Here is a 27,012-nt window from a genome sequence, read left to right as displayed (position 1 = left end):
AAAGCTGCAATGCTGCAGTCCAAGCTCTCTGCTCACTACCTGAGTTCGATCCCAGTGGAAGCTGGGTTCAGGTAGCTGACTCAAGGTTGTGGTCGGTAAAATAAGTACCCAGCTTGCAGGGGGTAACATGTAAATGACTGGGGAAGGCAATGGCAAACCACCCCATAAAAAGTCTGCCATGAAAACATTGTGATGCGACATCACCCCAGAGTTGGAAATGAGTGGTGCTTTCACCTTTACCTTTAGTTATAGAAGGGATTGCAGGCCATCTAAGCCAGTGAAGGAAATCAAGAAAGCAGGCATAGGGGAGTATTTCTCCACCTCAAGTAGACTTGTACCTTGCTGCTTAGGATGACAACCTTTGAGAGAACTGATGCCCACACAGGCAGGTTCCTTGCAAACTGCTACACTGTATTGGCATTACCATGGGCCCAAAAGATATGTCTCTGCTCATGCTTGGACAGGCACAATTCAACACCCCTTCCCTTCCTCCAAGGTTGCTCAGTGTGGCATATGTGGACCTCCCCATTTTGTACTCCTAACAACCCTGAGGTAATTTACATAGAAAGAGAATGGTTGGCCTGCCCAGTGAGCGTCTTGTCTGGGTCAGTATCTGAATGCTCTGGTCACTACACCACCCTGGCCCCTCCCCTCTCCGCTGACCAAATGAAGGACACGACAGCCTCATTAAAGTACTTTTAATAATAAAAAATAGAGCTCTTTGGGGCTGGGAGGAAAAGCCCCCAGGGATCTATAAAAAGGGGTGGCTGGCTCAAGGGCAGAGGTGTGCAAGAACACCGGCACAGCTGCATGTCAGCTGTAATCCAGTTTAACCAATGGCTTTTCCCAGAATCACCCAGGCACTAGAGCCATGGGAGGCAGACTCCAGCGCTTCATGGCACCCTCACCCAGCTAAAGCTCCCAGCATGCAGCGGGCAGCTACGCCAAGAAAGCCATTTGAAAACCCGTTTTTTAAAAGTTCGTGGTGTAGCCATATGCCACCCTGTGTGCAAGGGCAAAGTTTGAGAAAGGGTCTCTGCTGGTGTCAAGAACAGAGTGATAAGCTGCTGATACTGTGAGTGGCAGAGGACAGCCTGGACAGGGAGCAGATGGGCAGGTGTCCAAAGAAGGCTGGATCTGTCATGGGGTGCAGGAGGAGAAGGAAGAGGACCACACCCAACAAATAGAAGAACACCACCAGGAGGCGCTGTGGGTGCTCCAGAGCTGCACCCACGGCAGGGAATCCAACATAGTTGCAGAAAGAGTGACAGAGGACAGGCCCAACAAGGTGCCCTGTGGGGAAAGGAGGGAGAGGGTGTCAGAACACTTTGAAATTATAATTTAAAATCTAGTCCTTATTACCATGGGAAAAACAGACGTGGACAGAAATGAGGGGCTATTTCTTTCTTCTCTCCCTGCCGCCACCTCAGTATCAGTAACATTTTGCATCTATGAGTAGAATGTGATTAAACAGAACAAGAAGTTATTCCCATTGGACATCGGGGGTAAGTGATGTTTTGTATCTCTCTTTTGCAATACTAAGCCCTTCCACACACAACTGCTCCCCTGGAAAGAAACTAGGAGCTCCCACCTTCAATTGATGCCAAGCTGTCTTCTCCCCCACTAACCTGTCCTGATGAAGATGAAGGCTGTGTATGCTCCAAAAACAGCTGTGTAGGAGAACTGGAACACTGCAGGGAGAGATGGCAGAGTCAGCAGCTGGGCTGGGGAGTGGGCGATGAGGCCACACCATTCCATTTCCTCGCATCTATGTTCCATGGAGCTCGGGGAGGAACCCTTAGGTGGTGGTATCCCGGTTTTCACTCGCACCAATACTGAGGTAGGTTAGGCTGTCACTGAATGACTGTCAGGGTTGTGTGAGCTAACATTCAGCACACTGACCACTGTACCACCACACTGCCTCTCTCAAGTTTACTCATCACAATCAAGACTGCTTTTCTAAATTAGCTTAAGTAGTGTTAAGAATAACTTCAGGAACGATGAGCCGTCTAGGTGTTATGCAAGATGAGGAAATAGAATGCTGGACTGTACCACTTCAGACTGGAATTGGGAGCATATTCCCCAATGTATCTCTACATGTTATAAACTAGCAAATCAGGAACGTAGTTACCTCAGATCTTACTATTATTTGTTATCTCTTAGATTTCTAGCCTAACCTTCCAGATGAGCTCAGGGTACGTGGTTCCCCGTTTTATGCTCACAACAGCCCTGTGAGGTAGGTTATGTTGAAAGTAACTGGCCCTAATTCACCTATGGACGAGTAAAGACCTGAGCCTGCCTTATTTTTAAAAATGTGCCCACAACAAAAAACCTTTCCAAGACACAGCTTTTGTTGTTCCAATGGAGCAGATGCCTCATACCTGCTGAGAGGAAAATGCTGGCTGTGCTTCCCTGGCGAAACCGCAGCTGCTCAATCACATGGTGAAAATGAGCTAGGAGGGAAAAAAACCAGATTGAAGTGTATGTGCCGGGACAACCCTTCTGTGTGCTCACCTGCTGTCCCCACCCTGTCATCGGATCCTAGGTTGACCCTGGGAGTAACTGGCAGGAGGCAGGCTGGTTTTTTGTAGTCAGTTCTCTGGATTCAAGCAGGGCACTGAACACACACACAGTTTTCTTTTACTGTACTGCTGGGGCTTGTGTGTGTATGTGGGAACTTCCTGTTTCGGCCCCATGAGAATATGGCTCCCATGTGAAGGAAGGGCGGGAAAGCGTGAAGTGAGGACAGCGCACCCCAATACAGCTGGCATTCTCACAGAAAGCACAGTACTCACCAACCCCAAAGAAGAGTGGGCAGGTGAAGACGGCAGGTCCTAATCCTGTGCAGGGGACAAGCATGGGCAGCATGCAGGCACGGAACACCAGCTCCTCTGTGAGTGGCGCAATAACCTGGTTGCGGAGCCAGCGCATGTCAGTCAGACAGAGCACCCAAAAGTGGGGGTCTGGGGAGGAGGAGCAAAAGCAAATGTTACCAATAGCCCCCCCATCTTGGCCTCTTCAGCAGTGTGGCTGCAGTACCTCTTCAGACATCAAACAAGGGCACATTTAGGAGACTGTTCTGTGGGGGAACATCACCAATTCCTAGAGTGCTTCTGTATTAACAAAGAGAACCATAAGGATACAAATGCATGTTTATACCTTTCTACCACCGTCAGGCTGTCCCAGTTGTGCCGCAAAAAGCTACCACTTCCAAAGTGGTAGCTTTTAGTGGCACTACTGGGATGGCCCTCAGGTGTGTTGGGGGCAGGATGGAAGGCAGACACATGCGTTTGGTTGCACTTTTTTGCTCCACCCATGTCGCGTCCATGTGCCGGCTCAAAATGCCAGTCTGGACTCAGCCAAGGATAAGCCAGCAGCCTGACTAGCCCTGACAAGCTGAATCTCATCAGAGCCCGGAAGCTAAGCAGGATCGGACACAGCACATGGATAGGAGACTGCCAAAGAAGTCCAGGGTTGCTATGCGGAGGAAGGCAAACCACCTCTGCTCACCTCTTGCCATGAAAACTCCCTGGTCCTGGGGTCACCCTGAGTTATTTGTGACTTGACAACACACCATTCTTATTACTAAAGTTAAGCAGCTACCACTGCTGGTATAATGAAAGGAACATTATGTTATACGATGAGGAGAGTACAGGGGGAATGGCTTTTCCATTAAGAGCCTCCTGCTTTCCCAAGTACACAGGGTGCCACCTACATGGCCTTACCAAATGCAACCTTTAAGCCATCCACCAGGTCCCAAGGGCAATCCATAGATAGCTGGATGAGGGGGCCAAGAAATAAGACCTGCAGGAGAAAGGATCATGCACACAAAATCAGCATTTGGATTTCCCAAGGTATGAGCCAAAAGCATCAAATCCTGGAACCTCACTGAAGCTATGCAAGTCTGGATCTGGTCCATGACTGGATAAGATACCTTTTAGGAAATCTACATACACTGCTCAGAACTCCAAAATGAAAGGAAAGCAGGAAAGGAAAGGAAAGGTCCCCTGTGCAAGCACCAGTCGTTTCCGACTCTAGGGTGACGTTGCTTTCACAACGTTTTCACAGCAGACTTTTAACGGGGTGGTTTGCCATTGCCTTCCACAGTCTTTTACACTTTCCCCTCAGCAAGCTGGGTACTCATTTGACTGACCTTGGAAGGATGGAAGGCTGAGTCAACCTTGGGCCGACTACCTGAATCCAGCTTCCGCTGGAATTGAACTCAGGTTGTGAGCATAGAGTTCAGACCACAGTACCGCGGTACTGCTGCTTTACTACTCTGTGCCACAGGACAGAAACGCAGGTCTGCATGTAAAAAACAAATATTTCTTGCATTGTTAATATGGGTGGGAAGACAGCAAAATTTAAAAAAAAAATCCTGTGGTACTTCAAAGACTAACAAAATAAAATAACAATATTGTATTCCAGCCCCGACCTGGATAGCTCAGGTAAGCCCAATCTCGTCAGATCTCAGAAGCTAAGACTGATTAGTACTTGGATGGGAGACTTCCTTGAAATACCCAATCAGGAGGCAGAGGTAGGCTCTATTCAGCCACCTCTATGAATATTCTCCAGGCCCCCAATACTCACCAGAGGGTCAGTCACCAGAGGTTGACTTCCAAGTGAAAACACATGCACACAAAGAAATATATGCAATACAAAAAAAATTGTATTCCAATATAAGCTTTCATGATCCATAGTTCACTTTATTAGATGCATGAAAAGTACATTTATAGTGAAAAATATATACACTTTGTGCAATCAGATCAACTGAAAGCTTATGCTGAAATAAATTTTGTTAATCTTTAACATGATACTCTTTAATTTTACTACCACAGATTCACATGGCTACCTTTCTGGAATTACTACAGTGGACAGTTTAAAAACATTTTCTGCAATGGAGGGCAAGGAGAAACAGGAGAACAAACCTCTCTTTTTAAGGAGTACTGCAGTTGTTTTCAGCAGCACAGCCAAGAACACAAAGTGCCACTTTAGTCAAAGAAAGTCAAAGGGAGCTGGGGGCCTCAGGTTTGGCTGACAGCATTATAGCTCAGGACACAGACCTCACTCACCATGGTTAGCAGCAAAGGCAGCAGCATTGCTGGTAAGATGCCCTCAAGCCGAAAGCCCATCAGAGCAAGAAGGGATGTACCTGGCTGAGCAGAAGAGATGTTTTGATCAGTACCCAGCAAACACTCCCAAATCCACTGAATGGTCTGTACAGTTCTGCACAAAGTTTGTTGCCCGCAGGGAGCACACCACAGAAAGGAGATACATGCAAGATATAAGGAAATGGCATATATCAAACCAGGGCAATGGCACATCCTGCTTAGAACTGTTTACAATGAGTGGCAACGGATACCCACGGTCTGTTGCTGAGGGAATGAGGCTAAACCTAGAACAAACTTGTAACATAATTTTTTCCATATGATCCCACCCACATTTATAAACTTCATTTAAAAGAAGACAGATTTACTACATCATGGTAGCTGTCTTGCAGCCTAGGATGGATCCTCTTCCACTCTGTGGTCACACAACTTGGCAATAAGTTTCAAGGAACTAGCACACTCAGCAGACAAGTAAGTCATTGGGCCAGATGTTGCCATTCCCTTAGTTTCCCTAAAAGCCCTGGTAAAATGTACTGTGTCTGCCAAATAAGATTCACTGAGAATAGAGAAACCTGGGGTGTTAATACATTCAAAACTTGTGATCACCACTGACCTACAGACCATCCCCTAGTTATTAAACAGCAAATAGCTCAAAATTACTCGCGGATTGATTGAAAGTCTTCTTACTGCTGCTAAAATGGCTATAGCATCTCTATGGAAATCCACACCTTACCTTCACTTGAACTCTGGTTTACAAAAATCTGGGACATTTTAATAATGGAGAAAATCACAGCACAACTTTCCTTGTCTGACATTTACCCCAAGGTCACATCTTTTGAAGAAAAATGGCTTCCATTTCTGGAATATACTGAATCTGAAAACATCTTACCTATTAACACAAACTACCTTCAATTTCTCTCACTATAATTCTTTCTAACTTATGCTATCCCCTCTTTCTCTTTTTATTTAAATATTCCCTTTTGTTTGGCTTGGGATGGAGCAAGGTATTATTCTTAGCTTAAGCATCAAAAATTCTAGCCCAATTACCAGTTAATTTAATAAGATTTTTATTTATTTATCTATTGATTGATTGATTGGTGAACTGGACATTATCTTAAATGCTAAATAAGATGTTCTACGATGTTATATATACCACAGTACTTTACGCACAGTAGAATTTTGTTATATATGGAATTAATCTACTTGATACTACTTCACCTAACAAAGTTCTGTATAACTTGGAATTTTTAAAATAAACTTGTCATACGTTAAAAAAAAATTACTTTAGCAAGTGAGCCAATCTCCACACAGCAAGGGGAGACAGACAGACACCTGTAATCCAGATGCCATCAGAAAAATTCCTTTTCCAGTCTCAGATGGTTTTTCTTGCTTTCATGGTCACAGCTTTCCCAAGGAAATGTTACTGGGGATACCACTATGTGATGTAATGCTGTCTTGACAGCCCATGAAGACTTGGATGGAGAATGGTACTACAGGACCCCATACAAAAGAGAGGCAACTCCCACCAAAGAGAACCCTTTCTAAAAAAAAAGGAAGGGGACATGAGAGCCACCCACATAAAAATCACAAGATGACACAGATCTGACAGATTTTTGGCCAGGAATTTCTAGGCCTGGGCTGTATGACCATCTCACCTTAACACCTGTCACCTCTTTCCAGACCCAGATGAAGGCTGGTGACAGACAGGACACAATGAGAACACTGGTGAATCGTCGTTTGATGACAGCAGGGTGGTCCCTGGAAGGAGAAAGGTGCACTGGGTAACACAGGCAGAAAGAGGGAGAGAGGTTTCCTCTTCAGAACAGGCATAGCGGAACCAAGCTAGAATTTCCAAGCCTATCTATGAGTTGCTTTCACATAGTGACTGTTTGCAACTGGATTTTGCTATTCTTACATAGTAAAAATCCAGTTGCAAAAGAAGCAACGGCAGAAAAGGGCAACTAAAATTATTACGGAGACGGAATACCTTCCCTATGAAGCCAGGTTGAAGAGGTTAGGGTTTTTTAGCTTGGAGAAAAGGCGATCAAGGGGTGCTATTATAGACATTGACAAAATTATGCAGAGGAAGAGAAATAAGTGCTTTTCTCCTCACAATACAAGAACTCATAAGACACTCTATGAAATTAATAAACAATAGGCTTAGAACAGATAAAAGGAAGTACTTCTTCACTCAATGAGTAATTAACACATGGAATTTACTGCAGCAGAAAGTGGTGGTGGCAGCATAAATATATGGAGCAGAAGTTCATCAGTGACTATTAGCCACAAGGTAGATGAAACACTATGCCTGGGGCAGTGATGCTCTGCCTCCTTTGCTTTGTGGGGGTACAACAGTGGGAGTGGGCTTCTGGAGTTCTAGACTCACTGCTGGACCCCTCTGATGGCACCTGGGTTTTGGCTACTTTGTGACACAGTATTGGTTGGGCCACTGGTCTGATCCAACATGGCTTCTCTTATGTTCTTATGCCTTGTGATTAGTCTCCTGATTTCAGCCTTGTCAGCAGTTCAAGGGATGAACCGGAGCGTGAAAGGAGTTGGATAAGAGGAAGAATGCCCTCTTCCCCTGCCTCTCTGTCATCCTGGCTCACTCCCTGACCCTGATCATAAAGGCAACAGCATAGCTGTCAGCACTGGTGCGACCAAGGAGCAGTATGACTGCAGCCAGCACCTGAAAACTGGTAATGGCAACGCAGAAATCCTGGTTGTGTGAACAAGCCCCAAGGAAAATCGGCCACTGATCTCAAACCGGGCCCCGTCTCCCCGCCGGACCCCGACCCGTTTCCCCCTTGCCGAGAAAAGGCAGTCATGTCTAAACTTTCCCATTGCATTAAAGCATCCGGAATTAGGTCAACTGCCTGTCTTAACTTGAGCTGCGTGTATACGCGGGTGGAGGGGGGGGGGGAGCTCCCTGCTGGAGGTCATTCGGCCGGCGGGAACCCCCCTCCCCCGCCCAGATTTCACCTGTGAGCAGGCAGGTATTTCCTCAAGGGAAGGGGCGCCACTCTGAAGACTGACCCGCGCGTCTCACCTGGACAGGCAGCTAGCCAGGTGGGCCTCTAACCCCCCCCCCCTGGTCTCACCTGGGCAGGTGACTCTTCCAGACATAGAGACTACCCACGTAGGAACAGGCCAGGCTAAAGCAGGAAAGCAGCGAGGCCCAGCAAAGTCCCGAGCTCGACCCCCCAGGCCCGGCGCCCGCCTCCTCCGACATTGGAGCGCTGGAGGACAGAGGCAGGCAGGCAGGCCCGCGTGGAGGATCCCCCGCCTCCCGGCCGCGGAAGAAGAGGAAGCCAAGCAGTGGAGCCGGCAGTGCAACCGGGGAAGGGACGGGGGCGGGCCAGGCCGGGCCCGCCAAGCGGGTGCAGCGGCGAGACCCCCAGCCGGGGACTCCACCCACCGAACTCCCCCGCGATCATTTCCCATTGCAAGCTCCACCTCCCCTTGTACACTGGCCACCCCCCCCTCCCCCGCACTTTCCTGTCGCCTGGTTGTGTGCCCGCCATGCCGCCAGGTTGCAAACAGATTTTTCCATATAATTATTAGCAATGCTCGTGTGTTTTTAACATCTGCAAAGCGGGCAAGTGCGGCAGAGCTGTAGAAGCTTTCGTTTGTTACGTTTCTTCATGTAGGTATCTATTTAAGCGCAGGAGCTTCCCCTTCCTCCACAGAAAAGGATATGCGGACACTTTCTTCCTAAATCCTGACAACTTTTTGAAGGAACGGAGTTTCTCTCCTGTCCTCTTCCCAACCTTTCCCTGCCCCCATTGCAGTCCCTTTTCTTACGACTACACCAGGGTAAAAGGGGCCTGCCTTTCTTAAAAGTATACTGCTGTCCTTGATTTTCTAGAGATGGTAAAGCTTCTTGCTGCTACTGACTCATAATCCTTTCCCTCTAGAAATGTTTATTCTCCAAGTAATCTTTGTAACATGGAAAAACAGCTAAAGATTTTCTTCCACTTTTATTGTTTACATTTCAAAACACAGTGTTCTAGGATGGTATTCATACTGGGACTTCTTTCAGGATGTCCATTCAGACAAGTTTGAGACCTCCTGGTTCCAAACATCATCGTTCTGCAAAGACACAGCAAAATCATGTAAGCCATCAGTGTGGAGAGCCTTCAATTTGCCACCAATGGACCTCAGCTGTAGAAGTGGTTCTTGCTAGGCCACTGTAAGTAACATTTTTGAAGTCCTAGCTAGCCCATTTACTGTAATCACAGTGCCAGATTCTCCACTGTTCTTTGCAGGGGCATCTGACCTTCCCCTCATTTGACCAGTGCCACGTCCAATAAAACAAAACTTTCTAGATTCAGATGAGCAGCTGTGTTGGTCTGAAGCAGCAGAGCAAAGTTTGAGTCCAGTGGCATCTTTAAGATAAAGTTTTGTTCTGGGTATAAGCTTTTGTGCGCATGCACACTTCTGGTGCCTCTAAAAGTATAATAGTGTGGGTGTTCCCCTAGAGACCAGTTCCACACTAGCCTTGTCCTGCTCTCACACTCCTCTTCTCCGTGGGGCTTCTGTTGGATTTCACACACGCTGCCGCGGGGCTACAACTCGCTTTGCTGCTTTCGCGCAGCAAACAGGAACTGGTTTTTAGAGAATCTTGCTTGCTGCACAAAAGAGACAGAGCGAGTTGCAGCCCTGGGGCAGCTTGTATGAAATCTGACGGAAGCCCTGCAGAAGAGGAGAGTGAGAGCGGGACAAGGCTAGTAGGGAATCGGTCTGAGTCTTTGCTACCTTATTGCTTCAGCCCAGTTCCTGGGCCTTTAACAAGCATTCTGACCAGGTGCCACATTTCCACCCCTTCTGTGACCCATTTCTGTATGTCTCAGGAGCCTGACCAGAAAAAAAACAACAACAGTAGTCATCTATTGGTATCTGGTTTATCAAATACCTAGTGAAGGCAGGGGAGCTCAAATTTGAATGTCTGGAAGCTGTTCATTTCAGTTTTCTAGAGGCATCAGGCATGCTTAAAAGTCACATTTGTTATTTTATGGGTCCCAAACCCTTATCTTGTAAACAGAGCCTGGGCTTAAAGAGCTGGGGAACCCTAGCTCCAACTGAGACGTGTGCTTCCTGAAACTCTGGACACCATCTCTCAAATTATTCTGCAAAATACTCACAGATGCAGCTCCTCCACTGGTCCACTGCATGGCCTTGTTTTGTAGGTGGCTAGGGTTACCATATTTTGAAAAGCAAAAAAGAGGGCATATTTCCTGACTACTTCAAACAAGTGATCACTATGACAAACCTCATTTTAAATACCCCTACTATTTAAGCTGGGGACCTGCCTGTCCCGCATTGGTCTTGTCAGCCACCAGCGAGCCTGCAGCAAACGTGGACTATTGCACCCTTCTTAAATCTTCGTTCGCGAAGCCAAGCCGAGAGAGACTATTTAAGCTGTGATAATTGCTGCTAACTAGGACTATTCCTAACCTTCCAACCCCAGAAGAGGGCATTTTCATTGTTTTTTAAAAAGAGCCCCAAAGAGAACGGGTGCACACAAAAAGAGGACATGTCCTCTAAAAGGAGGACATCTGGTAACCTTATCTGAGGGATACAGGTTGCTGCAAGTCAGGGCTTTGGTGACTTCTACTCCCCACATGGTATTCTAGGGATTCTAGAGTAGGGATGGGGCTTTTCATTCTGCATTCATGTCACAGCAGAATGTTTCTTGACAAACCTGACATGGGTTCTCATCTCTGTTTGCTGACAGAGCTGTGGTCTCTTCTTGGCTTTTGTTTGGGAAAACATGAGGCCTAGTGTTTGTAGAATGAGAAAAGGAAGAGCTCAATGTGGTTCCAAGTTCTGTTAACTGCCCACTGTTCTGTCCATTGCCTGCTGCTTTCCCAGAAGTATTTGGGTCTCTGAGATCCTCCCAAGAAAACTCTTTACTTGTTGGCCTTCTTTTCTTAATTTGCCTCATTCCTTCAAAGTCTGATCTGTCAAGCAAAAGTCCTGCAGAACACAAAACAAACATTGAGCTTACCCCGGAAGGTTCTTTCTGGGCACAGAGAAAGATGACACACATCCTGACAGATGGGCAACCTCCTCCTACCATCTCATGAGAGCAGTGTCCTATGATTAAGAAAAATGGCACTCCCCTTGGGTGCCATGAATCCACAACACACATGTCAGCCCTATAGCTAGGGGCTGTAGGGGAGAGGGCCATGGGGGGCCGCGGGGGAGGGAGCCCTTTAAATTGTGCAGGAGGCTGCTGACTGTTCCTGCCGGCCCCACCTGCATGATTTAGAGCCCACCCATCAACTTATTTGTGAGCCCTTTAAATGGCATGGGAGTAGTTGTTCCTGGGTGCCCCTCCTGCACAATTTAAATCATGCAGGAAGGGGAGGGAGAGGGGCAGCCCTGGGATGGGGGGTGAGCCCCCCCAAAAAAAACCCTGTCAGGGGGCCGGGCCCCATGTGCCCATGGTTAATTATGGGCCTGACACATGTACAGACACAGGAATTCACAAAACTCAAACAGCATGCAAGGTCGGTTCAACCAAATAGTATAATGGGCTTCTTTAAGGAGGGGTCATGCTTCAGAGTATCAGCTTGGCATGCAGCGGGCCCCAGTTTCAATCCTTGGCATCTCCAGTTAAAAGGACCAGGTAGTAAGTGATGTGAGAGACCTAATCCTGAGACCCTGGAGAGCTTCTGCTAGTCAGAGTAGACAATACAGTACCGATCTTGATAGACCAATGGTCTGATTCAGTATAAGGCAGCTTCATTTTCACTTAAATCATATGGTGAATCAAGCCCTATTTGGGTTTCTTGGTCTTCTGAAACTTTCCTGGTATTCTCCAGGTGGAGTTCATTTTAAATCATGTCTTAATATTCCATCATGGTATTATATAATTTTAGGGTTGTTTGCCGTTAGGTACTTCTAGGAAGCCTAAAAATAAGCAAGGCTGTCAGTTCGGGTTGCTTTCTTTTAATGAAAAAATCCTTCAGCTATAATACTATAGCACCACCTGCTGAAAACAGAAGAAATAGCTAATGCGTTTGTCAATGGGAAGCTTCACAGGATGTCTGTAGCCCCTGAGATTAATAAAGATACATGTCCATCAGTGCAAGAAGGCCCATGGGAATGCCTTGAGATCCACATAAGGGGTGCCTAGCTGATTTAAGCAGGAGCCCAAAGGACAAACTAAAGAGACCTCAATGGAATTCAGAAAGGTAAAGAAGCAAACAGTTAATATTTCAGCTATAAGTCCACTTTTCCATAACTTTTAAAAGGAGCTGAAGACATTTTATTTTAAGGAATCTGCTGCTGGCTTCTGTGGTGCATCTTTCTTACACCTCACCTATTTCCCCCCATGTTTTCATTTTAGAAGCCATTGATATTGCTGATAATGTGTAGCATTTTATGCAAAGTGCCAACTGGTGCCAAGGTTGGTTTGGGCTCATCATGTAAATAAAATTATTACTGATAATTTAAACATCACTAAGCTGCAAATTTGCCACCTATAGATCTTCAGGAGGCACTGAGAGTCAGATAAATCTGTGGAAGACCTAGAAGGAGCAGGTATCTAGTTAAGCACCTGAACTTCAAGATCTCTCTTCTCTGTCTTGTCTTTTTACACTATAGCATCTCTAGTTACCTTCTCCACAGCTCCCTCCATTTTCCAGTCCAGCAGAACTAACATGGGAGCTTGAATGCTGACAGATGGAAGGTAAATCATAGTCTGCGCTCAGCTGCCCCACTCCATCTGTGCTAGACAATGGCTGCAGAAAAACAAAGGATCTAAATTACATTAGATCAGCCACAATGTTTTAACTCTTTACACAGGCAAACCAGTTGCCCTGTTGGACCAACAAACAGGGCACAAAGGCGAAGGTCTTTTCTCCAAACTCTTAGCTTTTCCTCCTTAATCATTTGGGCTGCCCTCTTCTTTGTTTTTTTTCCAGTTCTGCTCTGTCTTTTTGAAGTGCAGTGACCACAGCTGTACACACTATTCCAAATGAAGCCATATTGTTGATCTGTCCAGGGATATTACAACATTAGCCATTTTATTATTATATCCTTCATATAGAAGAGGGAAACAAGGCTGAGCATGGTGACACACACAACACCACAGCAGCCCGCATATCAATATCAATAAAGACTATTGAAACAGCTGCTCAGAACTCTGAGCTGAAGTTCAGAAGAAACAAGTGGGGACCCATGATATTTGCAGGTGGGGATCCTTCCCCGCTCTTAGGTTTAACCCCCTACCCCCACTGCCAGCAGCCCATTGCAGGTCCAGTTCTAAATTACATTTAAAGCGGGGGTAGGGAGAGATTCCCCCCATGAAGTATCACAGCTTCTGCCCCCCTCCAGTCACTGCTGCCAATGGCGAGCCCTGTGTGGCTCCTGGCCTCTACCACTGGACTAGGGTTGCCAAGTCCAATTCAAGAAATATCTGGGAACTTTGGGGGTGGAGCCAGGAGGCTTTGGGGGTGGAGCCAGGAACAAGGGTGTGACAAGCATAATTGAACTCCAAAGGGAGTTCTGGCCATCACATTTAAAGGGACGGCACACCTTTTCAATTCCTTCCTTCCATAGGAAATAATGAAGGATAGGGGCACCTTCTTTTGGGGCTCATAGAATTGGACCCCCTGGTCCAAACTTTTTGAAACTTGGGGGGTATTTTGGGGAGAGGCACTAGAAGCTATACTGAAAATTTGGTGCCTCTACCCCAAAAAACAGCCCCCCCCAGAGCCCCAGATACCCACGGATCAATTCTCCATGATTTTCTATGGGAATAAATCTCCATAGGGAATAACAGAGTTCCCAGCAGACATTTCCCTCCCCTCCCCCCGCTTTCTGATGACCCTGAAGCGGGGGGAGGGCCTCCAAACCGGGGGATCCCCTGCCCCCACCTGGGGATTGGCAACCCTACACTGGACTTCTCCCCCCCTCCCCCAATATTGATGCTGGTGAGCTTGTCAGTGATGATGGAATCTCTGCAACATATGGGGGAGCATTGGGCTCACCAGCATCAGTGTCAGTGGGGAGGAAGTGCAGTGGCAGAGGCTGGGAGCTCACCAATGGCAGCTGCAACTTTGAGGGGGTGGGAGTCTCTCCACTTCTTAATTTAATTTTAATTTAATTTGAAGCTGGAGCCACCAGGCCCATTGTGCTCCTGCCCCCTCAACACCCCCCAACCAACACTGATACAGGGGAGGCCAGCACATCTCCCAATCCCCCCCCCAAACTCTTGCAGCTGGTGCCAGTGAGCCTAGCATGTCTCCTGCTTCCCAACACTGGTGCTGGTGAGCCTAGTGTGGCTCTCAAACCCCCTCCAACCTCACAGCTGCTATCAGCAAGCCCAGCACAGCTCCCAGCCTCCCTTGCTTGGTCGGCAGCAGCTCCTGCTCCAGTCACCACCAAGACTATTGCAATGGAGGTGGTGTGTTGTCTGCACAGGCACAAACAATGCTTTTGTTTCATGGAGATTTAAACCCTCCCCAAATTTTAATGATTTCAGATTTTTCTGCAAATCTGCAGAGCTGGGTAGCCACAGACTTGCCCACACTTGAGAAATATCATTTTAATGGAAGACAAGAATGGACTTCTTGTCTGTAGTATCTGTACATAAGACAGACAGGGAGACAATATAAGGAGAGGCAGCAAGAGCGGTAAAGCAGAAAAACTTGCCCTCCTGTTGTCACATGTGCTGCTTGGCTTCCATCGCTGAAAAATGATTTTGCTGAAGGTCTTTTTGGCTGTTGCCGAGAACTGCTGGGTATCTGCAGCCTATAGATAAAATGGTATATATTGCTGAACAATGGTATGTATTGCTCTCCTTTACATCCTCTTCGAGTTAGAAACAGATCAAGTCTAATTAAACTTAAAGGAGTAGTTGGAAAGCTTCATTCATTTAATTTCTTAGCATCTTTGATATGCTAACCACTTTATCAGATCTTTGAGCTCTCCTCTTGCATATTAGCACTTGGGCTCTGAACGTTTTAGCTTGCAGATTTATTTATTTTACTATGCACTCTGTAATGTACTGAAGTCGGAGACGTTCAGATGGCAACTTGCTTTATTAGCAAGTACATCACAAAGACAACATGGCAGGGCCGGGTCCCCTGTTATATACATTTCCCGGAACAACCTTCTTCCTGGTCAGGTCCAATCCTGGCCAGTTAAACTTCCCGCCACTGATTGTCATAGGCGGGCTGCGTTCGTCCCTTCCAAGCACCACCCACAGGTGCGCTGCGCTGTACTTTCCAGGACGAATGCCAGACACAACACACTCACTTCCCCTCCTTTTGCATTTTGATCACGCAACTTAGTCTGTGGGAATAAATACAAAACAAATATACAAGCCAATCTTTGATTTGCACTTATTTACTCAGTTTTTATGCCATCAAGTCCAATAGCTCAGTGCAGTGTTTATAAAGGATCTATGACACACTGCAGGCTGTACCTGTAAGTGCTGGAGACACCTCCTTCTGAACTCACTGTCAGTGCTGCTTGAAATGATGGTGGACATGGCTTCTAGCATGATGGACAAAGAGCTGACCAATTTCTGCTGTTCCTGTCAAGACAAAAGAACAGTTCATGGTCTCACAGCCCATGTCAATCCCAGTACAAAGTAATCTGTCTAAAATGTGTATCCAGGACATTATTATCCCACCCTGTCCCCAAAGAGCTCAGAGCATTGTATATAGTTCCTCCTTCCTCATTGATGCCCACAACTATCAAGTGGGATATTTATTTATTTACTTTATTTAAAACATTTGTTAGCTACAGTTTACCTTGCACATTTTGATCATATAATTTAGTCCATGGGAATAAATACAAAACAAAGTTACAAGCCAATCTTTGATTTGGTGTAGTGGTTAAGTGAGTGGACTCTTTTCTGGGAGAACCAGGTTTGATTTCCCACTCCTCCACTTGCAGCTGCTGGAATGGCCTTGGGTCAGCCATAGTTCTCTCAAGAGTTGTCCTCTTGAGACAACTTCTGGAAGAGCTCTCTCAGCCCCACCTACCTTACAGGGTGTCTGTTGTGGGGGAAGAAGATAAAGGAGATTGCAAGCCACTCTCAGACTCTGATTCAGAGAGAAAAGCGGGGTATAAATCTGCAGTCTTCTTTTTCACAACTCAAGGTGGCTTACCATGTAAATTAAAAAATTGTGAAAATACATAAAAGAGCACTATTTACTTACCTATTGAATTTAGAGTTAGCCTTTCTCACTGATTGCAAAATATAAAAATCAATACATACAGCCAAGATCTCCAATAAACAAGGTTGAAGGACTAAGATTACAGAATTGGAAAACAATGTAAACTACAGTTCTAATCCCTTTCTCCGTCCAAAATCCATTCTCGATCTTCCCTGCTGATAGCCGTAGCCTAGCGGTCAGTGGCTCAATACTCCACAGCACTGCTCAGAAGGCTTCCATCTGAACGTCACCATCAAAGCAGTTTTTACTCTGGTCCTTGTTATATGAAATTTCTGAAATTTTTAATTGTTTAAACTTTTAAATTTTAACTGTTTGAATTTTATATTATTTTTGTCACAATACTTATGTAACCTTGTAAGCCACCCTGAGTCTGTTTGTGGGGAGGGCAGGATATAAACTGAATAAAATAAAATAAAATGCCCTCCTCCTGAACATTTCTGTTTTGCTTTTGCCAAATGACAGAAGTGTGGAGGGCTTTCCTGATCTCCTTGGGCAAGCTCTTCCACAAACCTTCTCCTCCAAAGTAGGTTAGGCCAAGAGCAATGGTCCAAGGTCACTGAACAAACTTAACTGCTGAGTGTGAATTTGCACCTAGAACTCCTGCACCTTAGTATAACTCTCTCTACTGGCACACCACACTGATGCAAAGTACCAAAATAACTAGCTTCCCTTTTGGGATACTGTGCCTAGATATAATTTCTCCAGAAGCCAAACCAGGCTTGTAGCGACAAGGGGTCCTGTGGGGGCCCTGCCCCTTGATTTCCTGCCCAGTGCCCCAACTTGGTGCCCCTGACCTTCCCTCCCCCTGCCACCACCATGGATGTGATAGCTGAGAGACTGGGGGGCCCACAATTTAAATTGCATGGGAGGGGTACCCAGGAGCAGCAGCTGCCCCCCACACCATTTAAAGGCCCTACCACAGATGGCCTGAGTCACAGTGGCAGCCAGGGAGGGGAGCCACTAAGTGACCCCCAATTTTTTAACATGCCCCGCAACTTTTAAAATCCTGGCTATGGGCCTGAGCCAACCTGTGAGCAGAACCACAGAGATCCAGCTCACAGATTGTTTTCCTTGCCCTCAGTAGTTCTAGCCATCTACCATTACAGTCTTACCTGGGCTATTTTGTGGTGCTGCTCCAAGACCCTATTAAGCACTTCTTGGATAGCGCCCTTCACAGCCTGCTCACTGAACATGAGAATAGGGTAGAGATGAGACATGATTGATCGCCGATTCCCTGCACCACATTAGTGAAAATGACAAAGGTTTTAAATTCAGGTATGAGCAGAAGAGATAAAATTATCAAACCATAAAGAATAAGTGCAAGAATTAATGCAAGAGTTGTGCATCAAAACATACATCAAGATATATTTTATTAACACAATACAGACGTTTTCCCCTTACTGCTTCCATCTCTAGATAATCAGAGACAGAAAATATTTCATGTAATATTTGATTGAGCCCAATCACTGTTCTTGAGCTCTGTGTAGCTTGAAAGTAGAGGATACTTTGAAAATAATTGGGTGGGACATATTAATCTCTCAGCTGGGTGAATGCCACAAAACCAAGAATTCAAAGGGAAGACCTTTTAAAAGCCCTTTTAAACAAGAAGACTACAAACAGAATATATGGTGATAAGCTAAATAATACTAGATACTGAAAAGTAGGAATATGCAAAAATTCATGGATAGGAATATATTCTAATACCAGAGTATGTTCAGAGCCCAAAGCACTGGAAGTTCCAATTTGGAATATGCATTAAATTGGGCTCCAGATCTCCAGTGCTGAGTCCTAGAGGTGCACCATTTAGTAATATGTGCTCATATTTAAACTTCACTCTTTCACTGGGGAGAAATAATCAAAATAACTCCCCACCCTTTGCTATCTACCTGTATGTACTTTATTAAGATGACAGCAATAGTGCTGATCTTACATTGCCACCCTAAGTACTTAATTTTTTTAATTATTTTGGTAGATTTATATTCTGCCCTTTCCCATAACAGGCTCAGGGCGGATTACAGACATAATAAAAACAGTTAAAATCCAACAATAAAATAATAATATACAATCAAAAACAAGCACAGCTAAATAAAGTACAACATAGGCAGAGCGGGCACATTCTGCAGATTAAGTATCAGCCCGAATATAATAGTTGAGATGATGAGTCTTTGTAGGGGAGAACAATAGATGGTATAGGGTATAGGCAGTAGGGTAAGGACACCCGCTTGCCTCAACCAAAAGCCTGGCAGAATAGCTTCGTCTTTCAGGCCTTATGGAATGGTAGTAAATCCGAAAGGTCCCAAATCTCCATGGGAGAGCTGATTCCACCAGGTTGGGGCCAGGGCCGAAAAAGCCCTGGTCCTGGTAGAGGCTAGTTGGACAGGGATGGCCAAAAGGTGTTGGTTAGCAGATCACAACCATCTTCGAGGCTCAGTAGATCAACTCAGAATCCTACTGAAGTCTACTCAATAGATCTTACTCCCAGGAAAGTGTTCACTGAGATGAGGAGGCATGTGAGGAGGAAACTGAAAGGAAAGGTAAATACGGTCAAAACCCTTGGGGAAGCTTGGAGACTATTTAAAACTATAATCCTAGAAGCTCAGATAAAATACATACCACAAGTTAGGAAAGGCACAAACAGGCATAAGAAAAGGCCTGCATGGTTAACAAACAAAGCAATGGAAGCTGTAAAAGGTAAGGACTCCTTTAAGCAGTGGAAAACCAGTCCAAGTGAGATTAGTAAAAAGGAACACAGGCTGTGGCAAATCAAATGCAAGACTGTGATCAGGCAGGCAAAAAGGGACTATGAGGAGCATATTGCAAAAAACATAAAGACCAACAATAAAAATTTCTTCAAATATATTAGAAGTAGGAAACCAGCCAGGGAGGCAGTGGGGCCCTTGGATGACCATGGGGTAAAAGGATTACTGAAGGAGGATAGGGAAATGGCTGAGAAGCTGAATGAATTTTTTGCCTCCGTCTTCACTGTGGAAGATGAGAACTTTTTGCCCGCCCCAGAACCACTAATTTTGGAAGGGGTGTTGAAAGACCCAAGTCAGATTGAGGTGACAAAAGAGGAGGTCCTACAACTGATGGACAAATTAAAAACTAGTGAGTCACCAGGTCCGGATGGCATACATCCGAGAGTTCTGAAAGAACTCAAAGTTGAACTTGTGGATCTTCTAACAAAAATCTGTAATCTTTCATTGAAATCTGCCTCTGTTCCTGAGGACTGGAAGGTAGCAAACGTCACCCCCATCTTTAAAAAGGGTTCCAGAGGAGATCCAGGAAATTACAGGCCAGTCAGTCTGACTTCAATACCGGGAAAATTGGTAGAAAGCATTATCAAGGACAGAATGAGTAAGCACATTGATGAACACGGGTTATTGAGGAAGACTCAGCATGGGTTCTGTAAGGGAAGATCTTGCCTCACAAACCTATTACATTTCTTTGAGGGGGTGAACAAACATGTGGACAAAGGAGACCCGATAGATATTGTTTACCTTGACTTCCAGAAAGCTTTTGATAAAGTTCCTCATCAAAGGCTCCTTAGAAAGCTTGAGAGTCATGGAGTAAAAGGACAGGTCCTCTTGTGGATCAAAAACTGGCTGAGTAATAGGAAGCAGAGAGTGAGTATAAATGGGCAGTCTTCGCAGTGGAGGACGGAAAGCAGTGGGGTGCAGCAGGTTTCAGTACTGGGTCCCATGCTCTTTAAGTTGTTCATAAATGATTTAGAGTTGGGAGTGAGCAGTGAAGTGGCCAAGTTTGCAGATGACACTAAATTGTTCAGGGTGGTGAGAACCAGAGAGGATTGTGAGGAACTCCAAAGGGATCTGTTGAGGCTGGGTGAGTGGGCGTTAACATGGCAGATGTGGTTCAATGTGGCCAAGTGCAAAGTAATGCACATTGGGGCCAAGAATCCTAGCTACAAATACAAGTTGATGGGGTGTGAAGGGCAGAGACTGACCAAGAGAGAGATCTTGGGGTCGTGGCATCTGGATCGGGGCGGTTCGGTGGTACTGATGTTGTTGGACCTATCGGCAGCGTTCGATACGGTCGACCAACGGTTACTTGCCCGCCGCCTCGCTGACGCAGGGATCCAGGGGTTGGCCTTGCAATGGCTTTCCTCTTTCCTTGAAGGTCGGGGACAGAGGGTCGCGATTGGGGATGAGCTGTCCCGGAGGCACACGCTTGACTGCGGGGTGCGTCAGGGTGCGGTTCTCTCCCCGATGTTATTTAACATCTATATGCGTCCCCTCGCCCAGATTGCCCGAAGGTATGGGCTGGGTTGTCACCAGTATGCTGATGACACCCAGCTCTATCTGCTCATGGACGGACGGCCGGTCTCCGCCCCACAAAACCTGGACCGGGCGTTACAGGCTGTGGCTGGGTGGCTCAAACGGAGCAGGCTGAGGCTAAACCCAGCGAAGACAGAGGTCCTTTGCTTGGGCCGTCGCAGCCCGGGAGGGGAAATACCCCTTCCGGTTTTTGACGGTGCGCCGCTGATGGCGGCGCACAGGGTCAGGAGCCTGGGGGTAGTTCTGGAGCCTTCCTTAACTATGGAGGCCCAGATAGCAGCCACTGCCAAGTCCGCATTTTTCCACCTTAGGCGGGCAAGACAGCTGGCTCCCTTCCTGGAACACGACAATCTAGCAACGGTGATCCATGCTACGGTCACCTCGAGATTGGACTACTGCAATGCCCTCTACATGGGGCTGCCCCTGTGTCGAACCCGGAGATTGCAGCTGGTGCAGAGCGCCGCCGCCCAGATGTTATTGGGGCTCCCAAGATGGGAGCACATTCAGCTGGGACTTCGGGCTCTGCACTGGCTGCCAATATCCTACCGAGTTTGGTACAAGGTGCTGGTTATTACTTTTAAAGCCCTATATGGTCTAGGACCTGCCTACCTGAGGGACCGTCTCTCCCCGCATGTTCCCCAGAGCGCACTGCGATCGGGATCTCAAAATCTTTTGGTTGTCCCCGGGCCAAAGGAAGCCCGCTTGAAGACCACAAGGGACCGGGCCTTCTCTGTAATGGCTCCATTTTGGTGGAACCAGCTGCCAGAGGAGGTAAGGGCCCTGCGGGATCTTACTCAATTCCGCAGGGCCTGTAAGACAACCCTCTTCCGGCTGGCCCACAACTAACCGGCCCTGTATCCCTGTATACTGACTACTGAATATTGAATATGGAACACTGGAATGCTGAAGACGGTATACCGAATCAGTATTTGAATTTGAATAGAGTGTAGCTTCACGACCGCTGTCTGATTTTTAACGATATGTATATATATAACAAATGTTGGATTTTAATTATTTAATATGAAATGTTAATTTTAAAGTGTAATTTATTTTTATGTTAGTTTTACATATGTTGTAAGCCGCCCTGAGCCACTCGGTGGGAAGGGCGGAATATAAATCCCAGATAAATAAAAATAAATAAAAATAAAACTCACTGAAAATGTCAAGACAGTGTGCGTTTGCAATAAAAAAGGCCAACGCCATGCTGGGAATTATTAGGAAGGGAATTGAAAACAAATCAGCCAGTATCATAATGCCCCTGTATAAATGGATGGTGCGGTCTCATTTGGAGTTCTGTGTGCAGTTCTGGTCGCTGCACCTCAGGATATTATAGCATTGGAGAAAGTCCAGAAAAGGGCAACTAGAATGATTAAAGGGCTGGAACACTTTCCCTATGAAGAAAGGTTGAAACGCTTGGGACTCTTTAGCTTGGAGAAATGTCGACTGCGGGGTGACATGATAGAGGTTTACAAGATAATGCATGGGATGGAGAAAGTAGAGAGAAAGAAGTACTTTTCTCCCTTTCTCACAATACAAGAACTTGTGGGCATTCGATGAAATTGCTGAGCAGACAGGTTAAAACAGATAAAAGGAAGTACTTCTTCACCCAAAGGGTAATCAACATGTGGAATTCACTGCCACAGGAGGTGGTGGCGGCCACAAGCATAGGCACCTTCAAGAGGGGTTTAGATAAAAATATGGAGCAGAGGTCCATCGGTGGCTATTAGCCACAGTGTTTGTGTGTATGTGTGTGTGTATATATATATATATATATATATATATATATATATATATATATATATATATATATATATATATATATATATATATATATATAAAAATATTGCCACTGTGTGACACAGAGTGTTGGACTGGATGGGCCATTGGCCTGATCTAACATGGCTTCTCTTATGTTCTTAAAATTGCACTGTTTAGAATGCTGTCCTAAGCACAGGTAAACTCTTCTCAGTCCATTGAATAGGCTTAGAAGGTTGAAATTCTGATTAGGACAGGACTAATTATAAACATTTATTCCAAATTTGTTTTTGTTTGGGTTTTTTTTTTGTAGTAATGTATAACGCTACATACAGAAATTATAGGCTGGCTTGTCCTGAAATGGATCAGAATAACTCAGAAAGAGGAAGAGCAGAATCTTCTGTTCCTCACATGCTGGGCTCTGTTTGTGACTGGTGTGAAGGTCATATCTGACATCAGGTCTTGCTGTATCTGAGAGACAGAGTAAGAGACAGAGTACTTTAAGACAATATAGAATGATTATACCTAAGGTACTGGACAATATTAGGGTTTGTAGAATCTTTCGGGCTCAAGTGCCGTGTTCTCAAGTAGAACACGGCACTTGAGCCCGAAAGATTCTACAAACCCTAATGATGTTACCAGCCATGAAAACCTGAAATCTTTGATACTGGACAATAGTTTACCAGAAGTTTTTTTTCTTTTTTAAACAAAATTATATTGGGAAGGAGTGACTTCCTACTCTACTCTGCCCAGGGCAGACTTCAGAGAGAAATGTCCCCATCTAGGCCAATGCCCTAGGAGGCTGTTGGTAGCCAAGGCCCAGCAACTCTGCCAGTCCCCCAGAAGGTGGAGGTGAGTGCGAAAACGACCCATGTGATTTAGACCCTTCATTGGTAATTGATGTCAGCTCACCAACTGTCTCCATATGCACAGCTGTCATTTTGTATGGTGAGGCAGGATAAGCCAGTTAGGCTTGCCATTCCCCAGGTCCCACCGGGGGTTCTTCCACTTTCCAAGGCTGCTTCCTGCCCCCAGTCAGCTGGCCGGTGGGGGGAAGCCCCGCCTCCAGAGGACCATGTGCCTTTGCACCTCCGGAGGCTTCAGTCTCCGATTGAAAGGCTTCAACTTGGGATGGTGTGCCTGTGTTGCTGTGAAGAAGCTGGCAGCAACTTGTGAGGAGAGAGGCCAGTCCCCTGCATCAGATTCGCCAGAAAGGAGGGGGGGGGAGAGGGAAACGTCTGCTGAGTACTTCATTATTCCCTATGTGGAGATTGATTCTCATAGGGTATAATGGGGAATTGATCTGGAGGTTTCGGGGGCTCTGGGGGAGCTGTTTTTTGAGGTAGAGGCACCATATTTTCAGTATAGTATCTAGTGCCTCTCCCCAAAGTACCCCCCAAGTTTCAAAACGATTGGACCAGGGGGTCCAATTCTATGAGCCCCAAAAGAAGGTGCCCCTATCCTTTATTATTTCCTATGGAAGGAAGACGTTTTAAAAGGTGTGCTGTCCCTTTAAATGTGATGGCCAACACTCTCTTGGAGTTCAATTATGCTTGTCACACCCTTGTTCCTGGCTCCGCCCCCAATGTCTCCTGGCTCCACCCCCAAAGTCCCTAGATATTTCTTGAATTGGACTTGGCAACCCTAAAGCCAGTGCCCATTGCTGGTACTGCTGTGTTCAGTGGCCCCTTAAGTACTGACTTATGATATCATCACAGGGGCCACTCAGTTGGGCTTGTTTTAGGGTCGTTTTCACTTCCCAGTCCACTGCACCACACCCAGTTTTAGACATTTTTAATTTTTTTAAAAAGCAGATTTGAAGACCACTGAGATTTTTTTCAAAATTACCAGGATCAAGAGACATCCACCTTCCTGTGTGTTTTGGGCTGCGCACCTGTGTTTTGTAAAGTACAAAATGAAACTTTTTGTTCATCTCTAGGCTACCCTAACCAATGTGCTCAGGATAATAGTATCATATAGCTGTGCTACAGTAATGGTTTGCTGTCCTGCAGTCTGAGGCATGATTAAAATGTGACACCAGGCATGAAAGAAAAACTTAACTTGTGCAATGTTCCACATGGCTACCACCTCCATTTTTTAAAAAAGATCACCTTGCTTACACATCCATTTGTTAGCATGTCAAGGATAAGGATCAGTGGCTTTAAACAGGTGACACGCTGACATGCTCTTGCTAAGGGCCGAGTTTAGACAAGACACCAGCAGTAGAGGAAATTTTCCCACATACTCAGTGCTCTGTCTAAATCACCCGTGTTATGCAGTGGATGGAGCATGCTGGTTTTGACATGGGAGTCGCAGGCTCCAATCCTTGCTGTGCTATAAAGTTCAGCAGATGGCTTTAGTGAGTTGCTCTGTCTTTCTTGCCTAGTTTCAAAAGTTCTTGTGATGATGTGATAATAATAGTGAAGTCCTTTGTTTCTACAAAGGATATGATTCATAACTAGAATTGCCAGCTCCAAGTTGGAAAATACCTGGAGATTTTTTTGGAGGGTGGAGCCTGGGAAGGACAAGATTTGGGGAAGAGAAAGACCTCAGTGGAGTATAATGCCATAGACCAGGGCTTTTTTTTTTTTAGCAGAAATGCACAGGAACGCAGCTCTGGCTGGCTTGGTGTCAGGGGGTGTGGCTTAATATGCAAATGAGTTCCTACTGGGCTTTTTCTACAAAAAACCCTGTGAAACAATAGTGATGTCAGGAGATGTGGCCTAATATGCAAATGAGTTCCTGCTGGTTTTTTTCCTACAAAAAAAGCCCTGTCATAGACTACCTTCCAAAGCAGCAATTTTCTTCAGGTGAACTGATCTGTCACCTAGAGATCAGTTGTAATAGCAGATCTCCAGCTACCACTTGGAGGTTGGCAACCCTATAACCTTTATGCTTTTAGTCCCAGTTTATCATGAGAACGTCCTCAGAAGTGCAAAACAAATCACTATGCTGATAACAAATGTGATATCTGGCTTCATTCCAGAGCCCTTCTCCTAATTACCTATTGTTGTCAGCTTCCCCAACCTCAATTGTCATCTTCCTCAGAAGAAGAATTCCTAGTATGAACTCCCCCTCAAGTATCTGAAGAGGAGGAAATTGGATGTATATCCCAACCTTCACTCAGAGTCTCAAAGTGGCTTACAATCTCCTTCCCTTCCTCCCCCCACAATAGACACCCTTTGAAGTAGGTGGGGCTGAGAGAGCTCTGACAGAAACTGCTCTTGAGAGAACAGCTCTGCAAGAACCGTAGCTGACCCAAGATCACACAGCAGCTGCATGTGGAGGAGTGGGGAATCAAACCCAGTTCCTCTAGATTAGAGTTCGCACAATTAACCACTACACCAAATAAGAAGTTACCTGTATCTCGCAAAAGCTCCTATTGAAATAAACATTGCTTGTCTTTAAGGTACCACTGGACATCTGCTTTATTTTGCTACAACAGATAGCGTATATATAAACAGCCAGCAATCCTTACACTGTGCCTGAATTCAGACTTCATGGAGAACCCCCCCCCCTCGCCCTGAGCTCCTTTTCATTATATTTTAATTGATATCTGTGCTGGTTTAAAATTGATATAATAAGTCAATTTTTGGCTGAAAGTCACAGTAGAAAAAATACAATAAACAAATAACATCATATTCACCCTCTTCCCAATATGGATTTGAATTTAATATCGCTTGGTAACCATGTCTCTCCCATGCTGCTAAATGTGAAGGATCTTCAAAAAAAGAATGCAATTCTTTTGCTGTAGCTTGCAGCAAAGGCAGGCCTGCAGGGTCATAAATAAATATATATATATTGCTGGCTAAGGAAAAGGGCAAACAAATGATTTAATGATTCTGATATTAGGGCAAAAGGTATTTATTGCTAAGAGGTAGCCCTGAGCCAATTGTTACAAATACTTCTACGTATTTAATTTATTACATTATTTCCAGTCCACCTTTCTGGATATTATCTGGACCGATACTAATGCATTTTCAATAAATATATGTCTTTCAATGCCCTGACCTGGATTGTCCAAGCTAGCCTGATCTCATCAGATCTTGGAAGTTAAGAAAGATCAGCCCAGCTTAGTACTTGGGTGAGAGAATATCAAGGAAGTCTAGGGTTACTACACAGAGACAGGCAATAGCAAACCACCTCTGAACTAGGATTGCCAGCCTTCTAGTGGAGGTAAGAAATCCCTTGTCCCCCACTGCCTATCAGCTGGCTGGCAGAGGAACTTACCAGAAGCAGGAGGGAGGCCAAACCTATGTCTCTGGCAAGTGGTGATGTCACTTCTGGCGTGTACTGAAAGTGATGTTATCATGTTGGCAATGTCATGGCAATGCTCCAATACCTGGGCAAAAACTCTATGGTAGAAGCCATTTTTACCATATAGTTTTTGCCCAAATACCTGAGTTGCTGTGATGTCAAAGCATGATGATGTCACTTCCAGTATATGCCAAAAGTTAAGTCCCCATGCTGCTGTAGACTGGGCCTCCCTCCCACTCCTGGTAAATCCCCCTCCCTCCTCCCCCAATAACCAGGACAGACCTGGCAACCCTACTTTGAACATCTGTTGCCTTGAAAACCTCATGAGGGTTTGCCATAAATTGTCTGTGACTTGATAGCAAAAAAAAAATCTTTTGATAGACATGTATCTTTATC

General features: G+C 45.6%; 2 protein-coding genes across 4 annotated transcripts; both read right to left on the bottom strand.

Annotated features, from left to right (window-relative positions):
* Positions 1–683: 683 nt before the first annotated feature.
* Positions 684–8,544, bottom strand: RCE1 (Ras converting CAAX endopeptidase 1). Of its 3 annotated transcripts, none has more exons than XM_060251979.1 (8): positions 8,210–8,542; positions 6,764–6,866; positions 5,073–5,156; positions 3,726–3,804; positions 2,796–2,963; positions 2,382–2,453; positions 1,629–1,691; positions 684–1,293 (listed from the first exon to the last, which is right to left on the bottom strand). In XM_060251979.1, the coding sequence occupies exons 1-8, from the start codon at positions 8,338–8,340 to the stop codon at positions 1,046–1,048; spliced, it is 948 nt and encodes a 315-aa protein (XP_060107962.1). In that variant the 5' UTR covers positions 8,341–8,542; the 3' UTR covers positions 684–1,045. The 3 variants fall into 3 exon arrangements, with proteins under 3 accessions (XP_060107962.1, XP_060107978.1, XP_060107970.1); XM_060251995.1 differs by having other exon boundaries at positions 5,073–5,152; positions 8,210–8,262; XM_060251987.1 differs by lacking the exon at positions 2,796–2,963 and having other exon boundaries at positions 8,210–8,544.
* A 4,183-nt stretch (positions 8,545–12,727) lies between these two features.
* LOC132579301 (type 2 DNA topoisomerase 6 subunit B-like) lies at positions 12,728–26,161 on the bottom strand. The gene is made up of 6 exons (XM_060249622.1): positions 26,006–26,161; positions 22,693–22,830; positions 17,422–17,543; positions 15,550–15,660; positions 14,775–14,873; positions 12,728–12,859 (listed from the first exon to the last, which is right to left on the bottom strand). Exons 3-6 carry the CDS (start codon positions 17,524–17,526, stop codon positions 12,728–12,730), a joined length of 447 nt encoding a protein of 148 aa, XP_060105605.1. The 5' UTR covers positions 17,527–17,543; positions 22,693–22,830; positions 26,006–26,161.
* Between the last annotated feature and the right edge of the window lie 851 nt (positions 26,162–27,012).

The sequence above is a fragment of the Heteronotia binoei genome, chromosome 1 (genome assembly GCF_032191835.1).
Source record: "Heteronotia binoei isolate CCM8104 ecotype False Entrance Well chromosome 1, APGP_CSIRO_Hbin_v1, whole genome shotgun sequence".
Classification (NCBI taxonomy): Eukaryota; Metazoa; Chordata; class Lepidosauria; order Squamata; family Gekkonidae; genus Heteronotia; species Heteronotia binoei.
This window is presented reverse-complemented; position numbering and strand designations above follow the sequence as displayed.